Source organism: Sceloporus occidentalis, unplaced genomic scaffold (assembly GCF_023333645.1).
Source record: "Sceloporus occidentalis isolate IW3139 unplaced genomic scaffold, rSceOcc1.0.p SCAF_1, whole genome shotgun sequence".
Lineage (NCBI taxonomy): Eukaryota > Metazoa > Chordata > Lepidosauria > Squamata > Phrynosomatidae > Sceloporus > Sceloporus occidentalis.
Window position 1 is genome coordinate 157,931,955 of NW_028316981.1, and position 18,756 is coordinate 157,950,710.

The following is an 18,756-nucleotide window of genomic DNA, read 5'->3' on the forward strand; positions in this document are numbered from 1 at the left end:
TTAAATTTAGTAACATGCGCAAGGATTTTATTAGCTAAAAGCTGGAGATCAACATATATACTACTTTGAATGAATGGCTAGTTAAAGTGTTGGAAGTTAAAGATATGGACTGTCTAACAGCAATAATCAATGATAAATCTAAACGCCCTGGTGGCGCAGTGGTTAAATGCCTGTACTGCAGCCATTCACTCAAAACCACAAGGTTGCGAGTTCAAGACCAGCAAAAGGGCCCAAGCTCCACTCAGGCTTGCATCCTTCCGAGGAGGGAGCTAAAATGAGTACCCAGACTGTTGGGGGCAAATTAGCTTACTTGCTGTTCATCGCTATGATCTTTGGAATAGCGGTATATAAATAAAACAAATTATTATTATTAAAATTATTAAAGAGAAGACAGAAAAAAATGGGACCCAATCAAAAAATACCTAGCAATAAGATGGGATATGAAAGAAGAAATGTACTCTATTACTGTTAAATGGATATATTAAGGGGGAGGGATTATTTTTTACAAACTTTATAATGTTTGGAACAGTAATAAAGAATGAATATGTCATATTAGGAATCATAAGACAAACGGATTAAATAGTATGTAAATGATATTCAAAACAATTCTTGGGGAGCAATAATGTTATTATAATAAAAAACACAGAAGACTGCTGATGATTCCAGAATTGCATGGATGTAAATAATTTAAATGAAAAGGTACAGTGCTTTATTTGTTTTTTCTTTATAATGATAAAGATTTTAAAAAAAGAAAGCATGTCCCATCATTTGGAGAAAAGGAGAAGGTAGTAACCCAGCTGAGAACTTTGTCACTCGGTACTAGGCACTGATAAATACTACACACATACGGTTGCTGTTGTCGTCTTCTTTGGGCCTGCAGTGGTTCCCATATAGTCATGTACGGTAACACCACACCTGCTTGTATCCATTTCGTTCCAGGTTTCTTTTTTGTTTTGGGGGGGGGGGGCAATATACAATCTTCCTTTATCCCATGGAAGCCAGTGGAGAATCAGTTTTGACTTTTACTTGTAACTTACAGAGGGAAACATCAGTAATTGAATTTATGTTTTAATAACCTGTATCCAGCCACCTGTTACTATTAACCCTCTTCTAGATAGCTTTTTTAAAACTTGACTTGATGACTTCTGGAATATTTTCTAGCCCCATGTGTGGGAGGGTGAGAAGTGCACCCCACAATACAAAACTACAACAAGCTAACCTCACAGCCAGGATACACGCAATCTCATAAGGCAAAACATTTGTTCTGAGTTCACGGCAGACCTCCTTTGGGAAGGTGGGACACGATTCTAGCCTTTAAAATGTTAATTGCATTGTAACTCAGTTATAACTTGTTCAAGGCTGATTTTATTACACTTTGTACCACATTTCTTATGTTGTTGTCTTACGTTGCTCAAGTCGTTTTGACTTACGGCAACCCTAAGGAGAGCCTATCATGGTAAATTTCTTCAGAGGGGGTTTGCCACTGCCGTTCTGTGAGGCTGAGAGAGTGTGACTTGACCAAGGTCACCCCAGTGGGTTTCATGGTTCAAACCCTGGTCTCCAGAGTCGCAGTCCAGCACTCCCATCACGACGCCACAATATTCGGTGACTCTGGGCAAGAAGCCACACTCTCTCAGCCTCAGAGGGTGGCAATGGCAAAACCCCTCTGAAGAAACTGGCCAAGAAAACCCCATGACAGGGTCTCCATGAGTCGTAAACGCCTTGTAGGCACGCAACAACAACGGGGCAGAAGCCAAAGGATGAGGCCCGAAGCTGGTGGAACTCCTGGCGGCTCTGGAATGCTCCGCAAAGCAAGGAGGAAGTACAACGCCTGGCCAAGCCGCCATTTTGTTCCGCAGAGAGAAAAGGAGGATGCCCCGTCGGCGCTTTCGGCCCCCAGCGGCCTCGTTTTGGGCTCTGCTGCTGCCGCTGTTGGCCAAAGCCCCGCCCACAGTCCTCTGCGCAAATAACGCATCACACGGTGAGAGCCGCGCAGTTAGCGCCCAGGCACAGCCTGGGGAGGGAGTGCGCATGTGCGTGGGGAGACCATTCATCAGAACTACTAGTCCCAGCAGCCCCTGCGCCCCAGCTGTGTGGAAATGGCAAATTGGTGCTCGCCTGGGATGGCCGACAAAAGGAGAAAAACAGCGACTTGGGAAAAGGCTCAGGCTGCTGCCACTCCGGAAGAATAATGCCATTTCACGCCGCTTTAACTGCCGCGGCTCCATGCTATGTAATCATGGGGCTTGTAGTTCTGTGAGGAGAAGACTTTAAATCCAAAACACACTGCAGAAATAATCCATTTTGTGGCCGCTTTAACTGCCCTGGCTCAGCGTTAGGGAATCTGGGAACTGTAGTTTGGTGTGGCACCAGAGCGCTCTCTGACAGAGAAGGGCTAAATGTCTCACAAAACTACAATTCCCAGAATTCCCCAGCACTGAGCCAAGGAAGTTAAAGCAGTCCCAAACTGGATTATTTTTGCAGTGTATTTTGGAACTAAATGCCTCACAAAACTACATATTTCTGAATTCTGTTGTACTGAGGCTGCATCCGCATTGCGTAAATAATCTGGTTTGATACCACTTTAACTGCTGTAGCTAAATGCTGTGGGATTCTGGGTATTGTAGTTTGTTGTGGAACCAAGGCTCTGTGACAGAGAAGGCTAAATAGCTCACAGTGTGTTCACTGTGCTGTAAACTTTTCATGAAACTCGTGAAAATGTAATCTAAGATTTGCAGATATGTACATCTGTCTAAGAGGGGACTTTGGGCCATCAAAAGCATTATATGCCACAACAAATAACCCTTAAAAAGCCCAAAGACAGTTGTTCCTGAGCACCCTGGTAGTATGAGAGCCAAGACACTCGGTTGTTTTGGGCACGACAGGCTGATCTAGGCTACATCTATACTGCAAAATTAATGCCGTTTGAATCCCACTAACTAGCGTGGCTCAGTGCTATGGAATTCTGGGGACTGTAGTTTTGTGATGCATTTAGCCTTCTCTGTCAGAGAGCTCTGTGCTACAACAAACTATAAATCCCAGGATTCCATTGAGCCATGGAAGTTAACATGGTGTGAAACAGGATTGTTTCTGCAGTGTAGACCCTCTTGATGAGATCATTACAATCTACTCCCAAATGGTTGTGTGTTTGGTCCCCCCACCCCCACTCTCCTGCTTACTGTTTTCCCTTAGGGAAAGTGGCATCAGTTTCTCAATGTCCTTTCTGAATTGTGGTGCCCAGAACTGGACACAATATTCTAGGTGGGGCCTGACCAAAGCAGAATACAGTGGCACTATTACTTCTCTTGATCTAGACACTATACTTTTATTGATGCAGCCTAAAATAGCATTGGCCTTTTTAGCTGCCGCATCACACTGTTGACTCATGTTCAACTTGTGGTCTACTTGGACTCCTAGATCCCTTTCACACGTAGTTTCATTCAGCCAGGTATCCCCCATCCTATATCTGTGCATTTTATTTTTCCGCCCTAAGTGCAATACCTTACATTTCTCTGTGTTGAATTTCATTTTGTTAGCTTTGGCCCAGCTTTCTAGTCTATTCAGGTCATTTTGAATTTTGATCCTGTCCTCTGAAGGATTAGCTATTCCTCCTAATTTGGTGTCATCTGCAAATTTGATAAGTATGCTACCAATTCTGTCATCCAGGTCATTGATAAAGATGTTGAATAACACTGGCCCCAGGACAGAGTCCTGTGGGACCCCACTGGTCACTTCTCTCCAGGATGAAAAGGAGCCATTGTTGAGCACCCTTTGGGTTCGGCCGGTCAACCAGTTACAAATCCATGTAACAGTTACCTTGTCTAGTCCACATTTTACAAGCTTGTTTGCAATAATGTCATGGGAAACCTTGTCAAAGGCCTTACTGAAATCAAGATATACTATATCCACAGCTTTCCCTTCATCTACCAAGCTGGTAATTTTATCAAAGAAAGAGATCAGATTTGTCTGGCATGGCTTGTTTCTCTGAAACCCATGTTGACTTTTTGTGATTATGGCATTGCCTTCTAGATGTTCACAGACTCTCTGTTTAATGATCTGCTCCAGAATCTTTCCAGGTATTGATGTCAGACTGACTGGACGATAATTGTTGGGATCCTCTTTTTCCCCTTTTTGAAGATGGGGACAACGTTTGCCCTCCTCCAGTCTGCTGGGATCTCTCCTGTTTTCCAGGAGTTTTCAAAGATTATTGTCAATGGCTCCGATATTACATTTGCCAGTTCTTTTAATACCCTTGGATATAGTACATCTGGTCCTGGAGACTTAAATTCATTTAGATTAACAAAGTATTCCTCTACTATCTCTTTACTTATTCTGTGCTGAAATTCCCCTATTCTGTCCTCTGCTCCATTATCCTCAGGTTGAGCACCCTTTTCCTTTTCTGAGAAGACTGAGGCAAAGAAGGTGTTGAGTAATTCTGCCTTTTCTCTGTCCCCTGTTAACATTTTGCCATCCTCTCGACGCAGTGGCCCTACCATTTCCTTCTTCTTACTTTTGCTGCGGACATATCCAAAAAAGCCCTTTTTGTTGTTCTTAACCTCTCTAGCAAGCCTGAATTCATTCTGCGCTTTAGCTTTTCTGACTTTACCCCTACACATGCCTGCTATTTCTTTGAATTCCTTTTTCGTGATTTCCCCCTTTTTCCATTTCTTATACATGTTCCGTTTCGAACTTAGCTCGGTTGAAAGTTCCTTAGTCATCCATCCTGGTTTCTTGAGACACCTCCCATTTTTCTTTTTCACTGGAACTGTTTGAAATTGTGCCTTCAGTATCTCCCTTTTGAGAAAGTCCTATCTGTCCTGAACTCCTTTATCTTTTAGTACTTCTGACCATGGAATCGCCCTCAATAGTTCTCTAAGTTTACTGAAATCCGCTCTCCTAAAATCTAGAATGTGTGTTTGACTATGCCTGGCTTCTCCTTTCCACTGTATTACAAACTCCAGGAGAACATGGTCACTTCCACCTAATGATCCCACCATTTGCACCCCATTAACCAAGTCATCCTTGTTGGTTAGGATCAGATCTAAAATAGCTGACACCCTTGTTGCCTCTTCCACCTTTTGGACAATGAAATTGTCTTCCAGACAAGTGAGGAATTTGCTAGACCTTGAGGATTTGGCTGAGTTTGACTTACAGCAAATATCAGGATAGTTGAAGTCACCCATCACTACTACATCTCTCCTTTCTGACTGTGTGGTCATCTGTTCTAGAAAGATATCATCCAATTCCTCAGTCTGACTTGGGGGTCTGTAGTAGACTCCCACCGTAACATCCTTTTTGTTTCCCTCCCCTTTAATTTTTATCCAGATTCTCTCCACCTGGCTTCCATGATTGATGTCCTGGATCTCTTCACAGGTGTAAATATCTCTGACATATAGTGCTATTTCTCCTCCTTTTCTGTTTGGCCTATTTCTCTTAAAAAGGTTATACCCCTCTATTTCCACATTCCAATTATAAGACTCATCCCACTAGGTTTCGGTGATGCCTATTATATCATATTTGCTTTGTTGTACTAGGAGTTCGAGTTCATCTTGCTTATTTCCCATGCTCTGTGCATTAGTGTAGAGACATCGCAGACCATGGGTCCCTTTTACTTGCTGCCTGTGCAAGTTTTTTTGCCTCCCACTGTTGGGTCCTTGCACTTTTTTTCTTGTTTCCTCTATGTCAGTTTGACTATTTTCGTCAGAGAACTCTGGTGCCAATATAAACTACAGTTCCCAGGATTTCCTAGCACTGAGCCAGGGCAGTTAAAGCAGTCTCAAACTGGATTTTTTTCTGCAGTGTGTGTTTTGGACCTTAGTCTCAAAGGTGCTACAAGATCCCTTTGCAAAGCAACATAATGTATTCGAGGGTAAACGTTTCTCCTCTCCTACACTTATTACTCCCACTAACATTATTTGAATAGGAAGTCTTTTGTTTCAGCAACAAAAAGATTTTGGACTCCTAAAAAAAAAAGTGTCAAGACTTTTCAAATGCAATATAAAGGATCCTTTAGGCAGATCTGTTCAGTGGTAACTAAGCTCCATTCATAGGATCTCGTTCAACAATACATATTATCAAGTTTCTTATTTCTATCCTGCCTCTCTTTCTGAGATCCAAGGCACTGTGTGTGTGTGTGCGCGCTTTCAAGTCATTTCTAACTTATGGCGACCCTAAGGTGAACTAATTGCATAGTTTACTTGACAAGTTTCTTAAGCATGGGTTTGCCATAGTCATCCTCCAAGGCTGAGAGAGTGTGACTTGCCAAAGGTCACCCAGTGGATTTTATGGCCCAACCAGGATTAGAACCATGTCCAAACCACTGCACAACAAGCTTAAAAACATTACAGTAAAAAAAATCATAAGTTAAATTGCAATTAAATTAACTTTGCTAATGCTATTGGCAGAATAACTCCTAGATTTTGAAATATGTACTTGAAGTGTAGGGATGCTTAAATCCACCAAACAGTGATACCTTTATTAGCCAACCAAAATGCACAATATACTTGTTGCAAGCTTTTGAAGCTCCACTGGCTTACAAAGAGGCCTGTGGCCTCACAGGAATGGAGACAGATTGGATTGCAAGAGATGAGTCCTTGTTGAGTAAATTTTCTGACTTTGAAAATCTCCCATGCGCTACATAGCCAGGAGGAGGAGGAGCCAGCCTGCAAAAGATGCCCATGCCCTCTCCATACCATCTTAACTAAGGACAGAACAACAGAAGGCAGACATCTTACTAACATCTCCAATTTTTCTCCTGTTTGGTTTATAACATCTTGCCTGATGAAGAAGCCAGTGGAGTTTCGAAAGCTTGCAACGAGTAGATTGTGCATTTCAGTTGGCCAATAAAGGTATCACTGTTTGGTGGATTTTTGTTTGAATTTGCTAAATGGCTAACACAGCTACCCCTGCATGTTTTATAAGGATGCATGTTTTATTGACATTTATTGTCACGTGGGGCTTTCAAATAATGAGAATATTTTAGCCAATATTAAGTATGCATTGTTGTTGTGTGTCTCCAAGTTGTTTCTGACTTGTAGTCACCCTATGACAACAGGATTTTGTTGGTAAGATTTCTTCAGAGGGGGGTTGTCTTTGTCTTCCTCTGAGGCTGAGAGAGTGTGACTTGCCCAAAGTGGCCAAGTGGTGATTTGAACCCTGGTCTTGTCATCTGCTGCTCAAGCCACTACACCATGCTAGCTCTTAAGCATGCATAAGCCCCATTAGTTATCCATTTGGGAATAAATTTATAATAAGCCTATTAACATTTAAATTAAACTAATTAATGTTTTATATTGTATTATTTCAGATATGAGGGCTTTAAAGGGTCACAGAGTCCATCAGGCCTGTGTGACATCTTCAATACAAAGTGATCCAGTTTAAATCAGTAGATCTCAGGATCAGCTTGAAATGTGTTATTGTTAAATGTTGACCCTTGTTTCAGAAACACTGTACTTAAAAACATAAAAAAGATGCACCTCACAATTATAACCTTTTTCTTCCAGAATGTGGAAAACGAATAATTGACAATGAGATAGAAACAGGCACTCGCATTATAGGTGGCCACGATGCTCAGCCTGGAGCATGGCCCTGGCAAGTTAGCCTTCAGTTTTACCGCTCTGGTGGAAGATTTGTTCATATATGTGCTGGATCTTTAATTAATAGCTACTCAGTGCTGACAGCTGCACACTGCACTAGAAAGCGGACGTATGTATTGTTTAAGTCTAGATCTTTTTCTCTCACTTGCTTGGTGTGATAAAAATATTTTCTGAAGTTGAAAAGATATTGCCTGTGAAGTTTTGAATCCAACATCTCCCTCATTGCTTTGCTTGTTCTGGAAAAGAGATGCAATTCTAGGAACTGCTACAGTAAGAACCACAAAGCTCCACTCCCATCAGATTGTATAGATCCAAAACACACTGCAGAAGTAATCCAGTTTGAGACCGCTTTAACTGCCCTGGCTCAGTGCTAGGGAATTCTGGAAACTGTAGTTTTGTGAGACATTTAGCTTTCTTTGTCAGAGAGCTCTGGTGCCACCATAGACTACAGTTCCCAGGATTCCCTAGCACTGAGCCAGGGCAGTTAAAGCGGTCTCAAAATGGATTACTTCTACAGTGTGTTTTGGGCCATAGTCTGAATACAAAGGTTTGTAACCTCAAAAGCCAATTGCCCAATTGTTCTGTCACACCAGTCTACATAATAAATCATATGTCTAGTGATCCATCTTTATTTCCATGCTGCATGCACATCCCCTTAGTGGGCTTTTCATGAGTCTTACACAAGTCAATCATTTTGGAGCAGTGAGGAGCAGTTCTAGAAACTTGCTCGGGGGGAGTGAGATATTTTAAGTCAAAAGTTGTTTTAGGAACAGGAGATATAAAAATGTGTTGTTGCTGTTTTACAGCAACATGGTCACTCCTCATGGTCACTCAGAATTCACAGGACTACTGTTAACATGATGATTAGATGATCCGCAATGCACCATGTAGTCTGCTTAGCCCTTAGGGTTGCAGAGTGAAAATAGCACTATCTTAATTTGTTGTGCAGAAGAGGAAATTTAAGCAAGTAACCAGAAACACCTGCTGAAAGTCTCTTTTCTACACTGCTGTTAAAAATACAGGGACTCTCTCCATTTTTCACTCTGGCAATCCCCAGCCCAGCCCTTATGAAGGAAGACAATGTCTTGCTTCAGTTTGCACTTAGTATACTTAGGAAAGGAAAACTGTCTTGAATCAATCTGCTTTGTATAAGGCAGACTTAGGGCATATCCGCTTTCACATCAGGTTATTCTACAGTAGAGGCAGGGAACAGAACATGTCTTACCTTACAAAGCTAATGTGTTATGCACATTAATGATCGGATTTAGTATGAATTGAACGGTTGCCATTTCAAGACTAACAGAAAGTCCACCATTTCTTCCTGGTGTCTGTGCTGTCACAAATATAGGTTCTGTGCCTGTGCAAAGCTCCACTGGGGAAACTTCCAAAGTTATAGTTCAGATTGAAGCCCCTGCCTCACATATGCCTGTGGAAGGGGACGTCCATCCTGCGTTCCTGCTCCGTTTTTCAGCTGCCACAGTGGTAGTACCTCAGATCCAAAACACACAACAGAAATAACCCAGTTTGAGACCATTTTAACTGCCCTGGCTCAGTGCTAGTGAATCCTGGAAATTGTAGGTTATTGTGGTGCCAGAGTTCTCTGACAGAGAAAGCTCACTGGCTCACAAAACTACAGTTCCCAGAATTCCCTAGCATTGAGCCAGGACAGTTAAAGTGGTCTCAAACTGGATTATTTCTGCAGTATGTTTTGGACCACAGTGAGCTTTGCTGCTTGGAAGAGCCAGGGCGCCGGGGGGTGGGGGGAGGAGGATGTGGATGAAAATTTTCTTAGTTTTCACCTGCTTTCTTCTTTTTGGGAGTCATACCTGCATTGCTTTAGCCTTCTCTGCAAAATATGACAGAATGGGGCTTCTAGTTTACTTCTATGGCCATTAATATTTTTGAGGAAGACTCTATGGCCCTGGACTCCATACTTAACAATACTGTACCTCATTTCCTTTAATGTATGTGCAATATAACATATGTAGAGTAATCCAGAACATCACAACTCTCCACTTCTGTTAGCAGATGACAGGACCTCGTCTGCAAATAAGGCCAGTACTCATTTTTCTAGGGTGGTTGCAACATCTGTGGCACCTTTGCTGGAGGCCTAGTGATGCATTGCCCTCTGGTCTTAGTGCTCTTCTCCCATCACAAATTTGATGTTGAACAGATTACAATTTTGGAATGGCAGTACTCTGCTTTGTGGCTGCTAAGCACCTGCCCTGCCTTTGGAATACATGTTTGCTATCTTAGCTGTATGTGGGACTGCGCAGACATCAGGAAGAGAGGCAAGTTCCTTACCTATAACTGTAGGACTTCGCATGATCCCATCACTCGTTCCACCCCTACTTTGCTCTAGGTTCCAGTCATCCTGTTGTCTCATTGTTAGCTTCCTATATAGATCAGTGGTGGCAAACCTTTTAGGGGCCAAGTGCACACACTAAAAGGCCTTCTGGCACTGGGTGTTACCTGGTGCTGGGGACGGCACTACTATTACCATGTACAGATGTGAGAGCAGGACAGTGAAGAAAGTGGATAAGAAAAAAATAGATTACTTTGAGATGTGATGCTGGAGAAGAGTGCTGGAGATACCGTGGACAGCCAAAAAGACAAACAAATGGGTCATTGAACAGATAAAGCCTGAAATCTCCTGGGAAGCCAAGATGATCAAAGAGAGGCTGTCTTTCTTAGGACACATCATGGGAAAGCATGACTCATTAGAAAAGACACTAATGCTAGGAAAGGTTGAGGGAAGTTGAAAAAGAGGAAGTCAGCCTGCTGGATGGATGGACTCTTAGGGAGGTCACAAGTATGAATCTATGGGATCTAAGGAGAGCAGTGGAAGAAAAGGGGTCTTATAGATGTCTCATCCACAGGGTTGCTATGAGTTGGAATTGGCTTCAAGGCAGTTAACAACAAAATAAGGATATAATTTATTGTCTTCCTTTTTAAAAATTATGTCTACTGTGGCTTGCCAGGAATACTGTGGAACTTTACTTCAAACAGTAGATCGTTATGCTGGTTGAAATAAACCCAGTCATGAACTACTCATGCACCTCCACTCATTTTCTTCAAAAGGTTTGCATGAGGTGGCTGCTGCTCCAAAAACATAAATGGAGAACTTCTGGTGAATGTGCAGAATTATTTTTGCCGCTCTTTGGATCTTGGAGTTATTATTTGTAGTGTTGATTCAGAGGACAATCTTCCATATTATCCTTTGTTTTATTGTCCATATTTCAGTGTCTAAGAAGTGCTTTATTTAAATCTGTGAGCTCCATGTGAGCTAATTGCCATTCTCAGATCAACCTCTGGCTGAATGGTACAGACAGTAAACTGTTCATAATGCTCCTAAATTTATTGAAGATAAAAAGTTATTGAAGATGATGTGATGAGAATGTCACTTTGTTATTTGTGTATGATTAGTCCTATTCAGGCTTTTTAAAAGTACATAAAATAAACACATGAGGAGTGGAAGTATTGTAGCTATGCCTCTTTCAACTTCCTTTCCTGTCCTCGTGTGAAGTTAATTTTTGAAGCTGTCCTTGGAATCTGAAAATATGAAAAACCAGCATGCCAGATTGTGTGGGAAATCTCCACAGATAGAGGTGACCCTTTTCTCAAAGTCATTATTCATGTGAAGATAGATGTTGAAGGAATGCGGGGCTCAAGCCTACTTCTTCCTAATATGTTTATCTACTTCTGTTATTCCTGAATAAGACTACTGGTGCATATTTTGAATTTGCTGTTATAACGTTTACTGAGTATGTATCTCTAGATATAAATGTTTTAGTTGTTGCATTGGTTGCAAAGCTGTCAACCATTGATTCGTCACAGGAATTTATTCTGCCCTAGGAACCGAAAGCTCTGGAGGGCTGCATTTGGTTACTATCATGTTTATAGATCGACACAATATACTAAAAGGAGCAAAATTAAGGCTATCAGGATCCATTTTGCCTACAACCAGGCCACCTATGACAATGATATTGCTCTGTTTCAACTAAGCAAGCCCATCGAATACAATGATTACATTCAGCCCATCTGCTTACCTCACTCTTCTCTTTCCCTGAGTGAAGAGACTGAATGTTACATAGCAGGGTGGGGAATGAAAAAAGAGAAAGGTAAGTCATTTATTTTTTCCTTTAAACCAATGTCTTATTGAGAATGATTATTAGCTTGGTAAGCCTTGTAAGATCAGAACAATTATGTGCAGTGGGTATATTCAGAGTTATTCTGTTTATTATATACAAGGAAATCCAAGTCTGGCAGTGAGTATGCATTTAATAGGAAGCTGCTCCCACACGTTTGTCTTCTTGCCATACCTGACAGTACTCCTATTTACTGAATCATTTATAAACATGAGGTCATTTATATTTTTAGAAGTATATTTGTTTATCTAAGGGACCTAAGCCATATAGGTGAAATTATTATTCCTCATTAGTGTTGCTGGGCAGTGAACTTTAAGCGGTAGCTCTTCTCTGGTGTTGCTTGGAATAACTTAGTGATAGCAGATTTTTAGACAAGGCCATATCCATTTCAGCTCATCATTAGTTAGCAAGCAATAAACCATTGTTTCCCCATCTTTATCTTATTTGCTGTTTAATTCCAGTAGAACATTAATTACAAATGGGCACTTGGCACTTGGGAGAGGGGGCATAGGATTTTTTATCTTCTCCTGGTGGTGGTGTACCCTTAGAAAAGAAAATATGAAAAGTATTTTCTATCAGGCTGTGGAAAGATCACAGTTGATGCTACTCCATTAACAGAGAGCGCAAAAGGAAGATGTGCTTAGAGAAGATGTGTCTCCACTGCATTAAAAACACTATAAGCCCCTGGAATATGGGGAACCTGCTTTAGCCATGGGGCTGGTATTGTTCATTTCTCCCACTGAAATAACTGGAGATTTTTTTAAATGGGAGAAAATGGCTGCAGGAAGAAAATAGAAGAAAGAAAAGAGCTGTGAATCCCACTAACCATCTGACTAGGGCACATTGCGCACAAATGTGATGGGACAATTTACCATAGAATCATAGAGTTGGAAGAGATCACAAGGGCCATCCAGTCCAACCCCCTGCCATGCAGGAACTCTCAATCAAAGCATCCCCAACAGATGGCCATCCAGCCTTTTTAAAGACCTCCAAGGAGGGAGACTCCACCACTCTCCGAGGCAGTTTGTTCCACTGTTGAACAGCCCTTACTGTCAGGAAGTTCCTCCTAATGTTGAGGTGGATTCTCTTTTCCTGTAGCTTGCATCTATTGTTCCGGGTCCTGTTCTCTGGAGCAGCAGAAAACAAGCTTGCTGCCTCCTCAATATGACATCCCTTCAAATATTTAAACAGAGCTATTATATCACGTCTTAGCCTTCTCTTCTCCAGGCTAAATATCCCCAGCTCCCTAAGTCGTTCCTCATGGGGCATGGTTTCCAGACCCTTCACCATTTTAGTTGCCCTCCTTTGGACACGCTCCAGTTTATCAACATCCGTTTTGAATTGTGGTGCCCAGAACTGGACACACTATTCCAGGTGGGACCTGACCAAAACAGAATACAGTGACACTGTTACTTCTCTTGATCTAGACACTATACTTCTATTGATGCAGCCTAAAATTGCATTGTCCTTTTAGCTGCTGTGTCGCACTTTTGACTCATGTTCAACTTGTGATCTACTTGGACTCCTAGATCCCTTTTACATGTAGGCATTTATCAAACGGGTTTTTTCCAGCTCAGTCCAGGGTGGCTGCGAATCGAGCGATGCGAATTCACGTTGAAAGCTCCTTCCAAAATGCATCCGGGCATGATTCTTTCTTTCTTTCTTTCTTTCTTTCTTTCTTTCTTTCCTTCCTTCCTTCCTTCCTTCCCTCTCTCTCTCTCTCTCTCTTTCTTTCTTTCTTTCATAAGCCTACTCTTTTTTAGGATTTCCATTTTGGTAGCCAGATCTATGTTATTTTTATGTTATTTTTTAAACATACTATGGGCAGCTGGTGAGGCATGCTTATACACGGTGATTAAAAAAGAACGGTACAAAACTGAATAAGAACAGCTTTACTTTTGCACCATTCTTTTTAAAATACTCCACACAATTTCCCTGTTTCTGTTTTATTTTTCATTCATGCTCAATAAGGGATTCTGGAGGTGTCAAATGTTTACTTTGCCTATGAAGGCAAAGATCAATAAGATGAGAATCACCTTCTTTCCCACCTTAAACTTTATTGCATTGTTTATTACAAAAACACACCTACAACCTGATACTGAAAATCTGTGTTTCCCCAGCCCTCCTTCACCATCCTTCCAAAGCCAGTGGTGCTAGGCAGAGGGTAAGGAGAAAAAAAGGAGCTGGTCTGGTCTAAAATACTTTGTGAAAAGAAGTTTCTTTGTCAAAGACTTTGTTAACTGAGGCTGCATCCACACTGAAGAAATAACCCAGTTTAACACTGCCGTGGCTCAATGCTATGGAATTCTTGCAGCTATATTTCGTTGTGGCACTGGTGCCACAACAAACTACAGCGGGCCCTTCCCTTACGTGGGGATCCTTTCACGTCCCCCCCCCCCCAGCATAAAGGGAATTCCACGTATGCTCAAGCCCCATTAAAAAGAATGAGGCTCGTGGCTGTGGCGCGGTGCACATGCCATTACCTCTTCCAGGGCACACTGAGCTTTCTTCTGGCGTGGCTTTCAGCATATGCTGAAAGCCGCATCAGTCATGCACTGTACTAGGCCCAGAATAGCATTGAGCCATAGCAGTTAAATCAGCATCAAACTGGATTATTTCTACAATGCAGATGCAGCCTGGGACATGCTTGTAATCTGAGATGTATAGGGGGTATCAGCATGATATATTAGATTTAGGAGCAATAGTGCCACAAATAATCTAGTCACAAACAAACAGCATATTTTAATATTGTTCACTTAAGAGTTTTTGATGGAAACAGCATAATTTTATACTTTTCTTACAGGTAAAGGCAGTTTTATATTACAAGAAGCTCAAATAAGAATTATCCCGCTACATATCTGCAATAGTTTTCATTGGTATATGGGAACAGTATCAAAAAATAATTTTTGTGCTGGTTCTGAAAGTGGACATGTTGATAGCTGTCAGGTAAAGTGAAGACAGATTTATTTCAAAACAAATTGCTAACCAAGTTTATCTTATTTCTAAGAGGTGTATGATCCAGTAACAAGTCACAGTGGCACCAAAGCAGTTAAGAAATTTGGGGGAGAGAAATGAAAATTTGAACAATCCCAGAATTTAATATGTATAATATGTATTTGAGATCATATGTTATAAAATTCTAGTTGAGAATTGCACAACTATTTTTAATAAGTCTACACTAGACATAGGTAGTGCAATTCAAACAAAGCATGATTCTGGATTAATCAGTATTTCATCTCAAACACGCTTTCCATTACAAATCATGAGAGGAGTAACTCATACATTAGATCACAACGACAGCAATTGCTAACCCTGGGAAACCATAGCTATGGAGAATCTTGGCTGACTGAAACAGGCACTTGTTGGTATATACTGCCTATTCCCACCTGATTAAGTCCTCCTGCTAGCAGAAGATACTAAACAAATAAGGAAAGATTACTGTATTATTTGAACTGGGGCTGCTGACCAGTCAGTCCCTGATTCTCAAACATGGTGCACATGCAATAAAACAAGAGGCTCAGTCAGTATGACATGGTAAATGTGTCGTTTCTGGTTAGTTTAACTGCATCGACTGTGTGGAGCCAAGTGGGTGCAAAGGGATTGACTGAATCGGCATATAGCTCATTTAGCCAAAATTCTCCAGAAACCTGGCTTACTGAATGCAGCCTACTCTCTGCATACTAAATCTTCAGAATATAATGAACAGCACTCAGATTGTTTTCTTCGTTTTGCAGGGAGACAGTGGTGGACCTCTAGTGTGCTATGTCCAAGATGAAAACAAGTTTTATCAGATAGGAATCACAAGTCATGGCTATGGTTGTGGCCGACCAAGGTTTCCAGGAATTTATGTACGTTTAGCTAAGTACACGGGTTGGCTTCATAGCAGAACTACCACTCTCTCCATTCACCATACTCTTACCTTTCTGCCTGTGTTGTGGGTCACCTTCCATTGTACTAAAATTACCCCAAACTAGTTTTTAAACATACTGCTTTTTTAAACGTCTTGCAAAATATTATTTTTAAAAATCCTTATTTTACACTATAGTAGGGTTTAGAATCTATTATTCTGTCCCCAGAGATTCACAAGTAAATATGTCATAATTTTAAAATGTAAATTAAAAGGTACTATTAAATGTTATATGTATATATGTGCTCTAAATTATGTTGTCATATTCTTCAGAATGGACTAAAAAGAAAATACATGGTTTAAAAATGCAGTAAAATTTGATTATCTGCTTTCTAACCGATTGCCTATTTCCTTCCTAATGTTTTAATATTAAATATTAAACATATTTTTAATGGAGCACATCTGTCATGTCTGAATTCAGCTTTAATATTGTTTCAGTCATTCACACCTGTTGAAAAGCACAGCCCAAGAAGGGAGAGGAAAATACTGCAACTGAAGAACTAGCCATGCAACTTTCCATCGCTGAGAAAAATTTGGCTTATGGTCTGCACCTCCATGAAGGACTTCTGACAAAAGATAGGATGCACATGATGTTGATTGTTAAGAATGTGTTTGCTAGAAATATGGCACACCTGATCAGGAAGATTTTAAATTGCATCCTCTGATGCAGTTTTGAAGAACAAGACACCAGATATTAGGGCTGATAATGTCAGTGATGCAAGGGAAACTGGATACATGATATATGAACTCACCAATGGGAAGGGGAGAAAAGGAAGCAGCTGGAGGAATTAACCCATGGTTCAGGTATCTCTACACTGATGCACAGAGCACAGTAAATAAACAATCAGTTCTTAATATAGAAAGACAAGTTATAGGCATTACTAAAACCTGATGAGATAATTGAGGGATATAACATATTTACAAGGAATAGACCCAACAGAAGGGTGGAGGGAGAAGCAGCATTATATGTAATGGAATGTATACATCTGTGGAAATTCATGAGTAAGATGATGGACAGTAGAATGACAGTACTGGGGTAAACATTATACCAGCAGTAAACAATAGGAACATTGAATTCATGACTTGCCTTGGTCACAATTTCATGTTCCCAAAGACTTCTGAAGTGACAAGAGGATTGACTATTATGGACATGATTCTCTTGGAGTCATTATCAAGAGAAAAACTGATTATACTCAGAGGTGCTCTTGGGACTTTAAGAAAGCTAGTTTAATAAACTTAAAGAAATATTGGATGAGATTTAACAGTCAGAAATACTGAAAGAGAAGGATGCTCATGTTCAATGGGAGTTTCTAAAAAGTGAGATATTGAAGGTACAATTCAAACATTTTCAATAAGGAACAAAAGTGGGAGGAAACTAAAGAAACCAGTGTACGCATAAGGAGATCTTGGGTGACCTGGGATTTAAAAGGGTGTGTAAAAGAAATGTAAAAAGGGACTAATCATCAAGGAAAAATGCAAACAGGTGGCCAATATCTGTACAGAGAAAATTAGGAAACCTAAAGTTCAAAATGAGCTTGACCTTGTAAGAGAAATTAAAAATAATAATAAAAATCTATGTTTGAAGGAAGAGGAAGAAAAAGGGCATGGCGAGTCCAGTGTGTGGACATGGCAATAGGTGACAAAGCAGAACATCGACTTGGATTATAACTTCTGCCAAAAGGAATACAGTGCTCAACTTGGCAAAAATGCACTAAATCATGAGGGGGGAGTTCTGCCCAAAATAGCTAAAGAGAGAGTAGAGGAATACCTATTTGCTTTAAATGAATAAACTAAATGGGGTCAGGTGAACTGAATGGAAGGTGTGACGAAAAGGGCCACACCTACAATCTATGGTGAGTAGCATCACCATAAGAGGAGCATCTACAACTAAGCTTTCATGAGCCTGGCTAAAACTTCCTTCAACTTGCCTGGTGGTGAGGCATGATGGGAATGGTAGTCTCTCAGAACCTGGAGGGCCCACCCCTGACCTAGACGGTCCCTGGCTTCCTATAAGCCCTTGTAGGGTTTCTTCCCTTGCTTACACCAGAGCAGTTACACCTGGTTTTCACTACAGGTCTCTCTCTCCTTCTCACCTTCCAACCTGTGGATGTCAGAGCCCATCAGGCCTCTCCCCTTCCACTAGCCAGCATGAACCATCTCCCCTGAGTTAACCTTTCCCATAAACTCAGAGGCCTTACGGGGCCATTACGGAAGTGTAGTAAAGGAACTCGTTGCAGCAGGTGTAATCTTGAGAAAAAGGATACAGGTAATTGTCAGCTTAACATCAATAACTGGAAATATACTAGAAGTGACCATTAAACTGTCTGTAAGTACAGTGGTCCCTCCACATTTGCTGGGGTTAGGGGTGAAGGACCCCTGTGAATGTGGGGAAACTGCAAATAAAAAATCACTCTTCTTTTTACCTAAGCAAGCACCTCTCTAGCAATCTCCAGGTCCCACAGTGCAACTCTTTGGTCAACATCTGTCAAAAGTTGATAATAGAATCATGCTGGAGGGCTTACAAATGCCTAGAGAGGTGTTTTCTCTAGGAACTTCTAGGTTCTCTAGCACAACTCTATGATCAACCTCTGGCAGGGTTGTCCTGGAAGATGTATAGATTCCTAGAGAGAAGATATCAATCAAAGCCACAAATAATCAAATCCACAAATGTGGAGGGTCAACTGTACTTTAAAAAGAATGCTGTGACTACTAAAGCCATAATTATTTTCTCAAAAACAAATAGTGCCAGAGTAATTTTCTGTCTCCTTTTAGAAATACAAACTTGGTTGCTTGCAATTTATGGTGATCCTAAGGGATACCTATCAGGGTTTTCTTGGCAAGATTTGTTCAGAGATGGTTTGCCTTTGTCTTTCTCTGAGGCTGAGAGAGAGTGACTTGCCCATGGTCGCCCAGTGCGTTTCCATGGCTGAGCAGGGATTCAAACCCTGTTCTCCAGAGTTGTAATGCAATGCAATGCTCAAACCACTTGGTAGATGCGGGCTATTCTGTGGATGTAGTGTATGTTGATTTCAGTATGGCTTTTGATAAGGTTCCCCATGGAGAAACTAGTAACATGTGGGCTAAATTATGCTACTGTTGGGTGGAT

General features: G+C 41.1%; 1 protein-coding gene across 1 annotated transcript; it reads left to right on the top strand.

Annotated features, from left to right (window-relative positions):
• The first annotated feature begins 1,872 nt into the window (after nucleotides 1-1,872).
• LOC149322493 (transmembrane protease serine 12-like) lies at nucleotides 1,873-15,809 on the top strand. Its single transcript, XM_089528150.1, has 5 exons — nucleotides 1,873-1,981; nucleotides 7,503-7,704; nucleotides 11,451-11,716; nucleotides 14,547-14,689; nucleotides 15,478-15,809. The coding sequence occupies exons 1-5, from the start codon at nucleotides 1,873-1,875 to the stop codon at nucleotides 15,715-15,717; spliced, it is 960 nt and encodes a 319-aa protein (XP_089384276.1). The 3' UTR covers nucleotides 15,718-15,809.
• Nucleotides 15,810-18,756: the final 2,947 nt, after the last annotated feature.

What these genes read in the sequence shown, in the direction of transcription:
- LOC149322493 (XM_089528150.1), top strand. Translation starts at nt 1,873, where the DNA reads ATGCCCCGTCGGCGCTTTCGGCCCCCAGCGGCCTCGTTTTGGGCTCTG. An exon ending in CACTGCACTAGAAAGCGGAC is followed by an intron (nt 7,705 to 11,450) that starts GTATGTATTGTT and finishes ATTCTGCCCTAG; the next exon opens with GAACCGAAAGCTCTGGAGGG. An exon ending in GACATGTTGATAGCTGTCAG is followed by an intron (nt 14,690 to 15,477) that starts GTAAAGTGAAGA and finishes TTCGTTTTGCAG; the next exon opens with GGAGACAGTGGTGGACCTCT.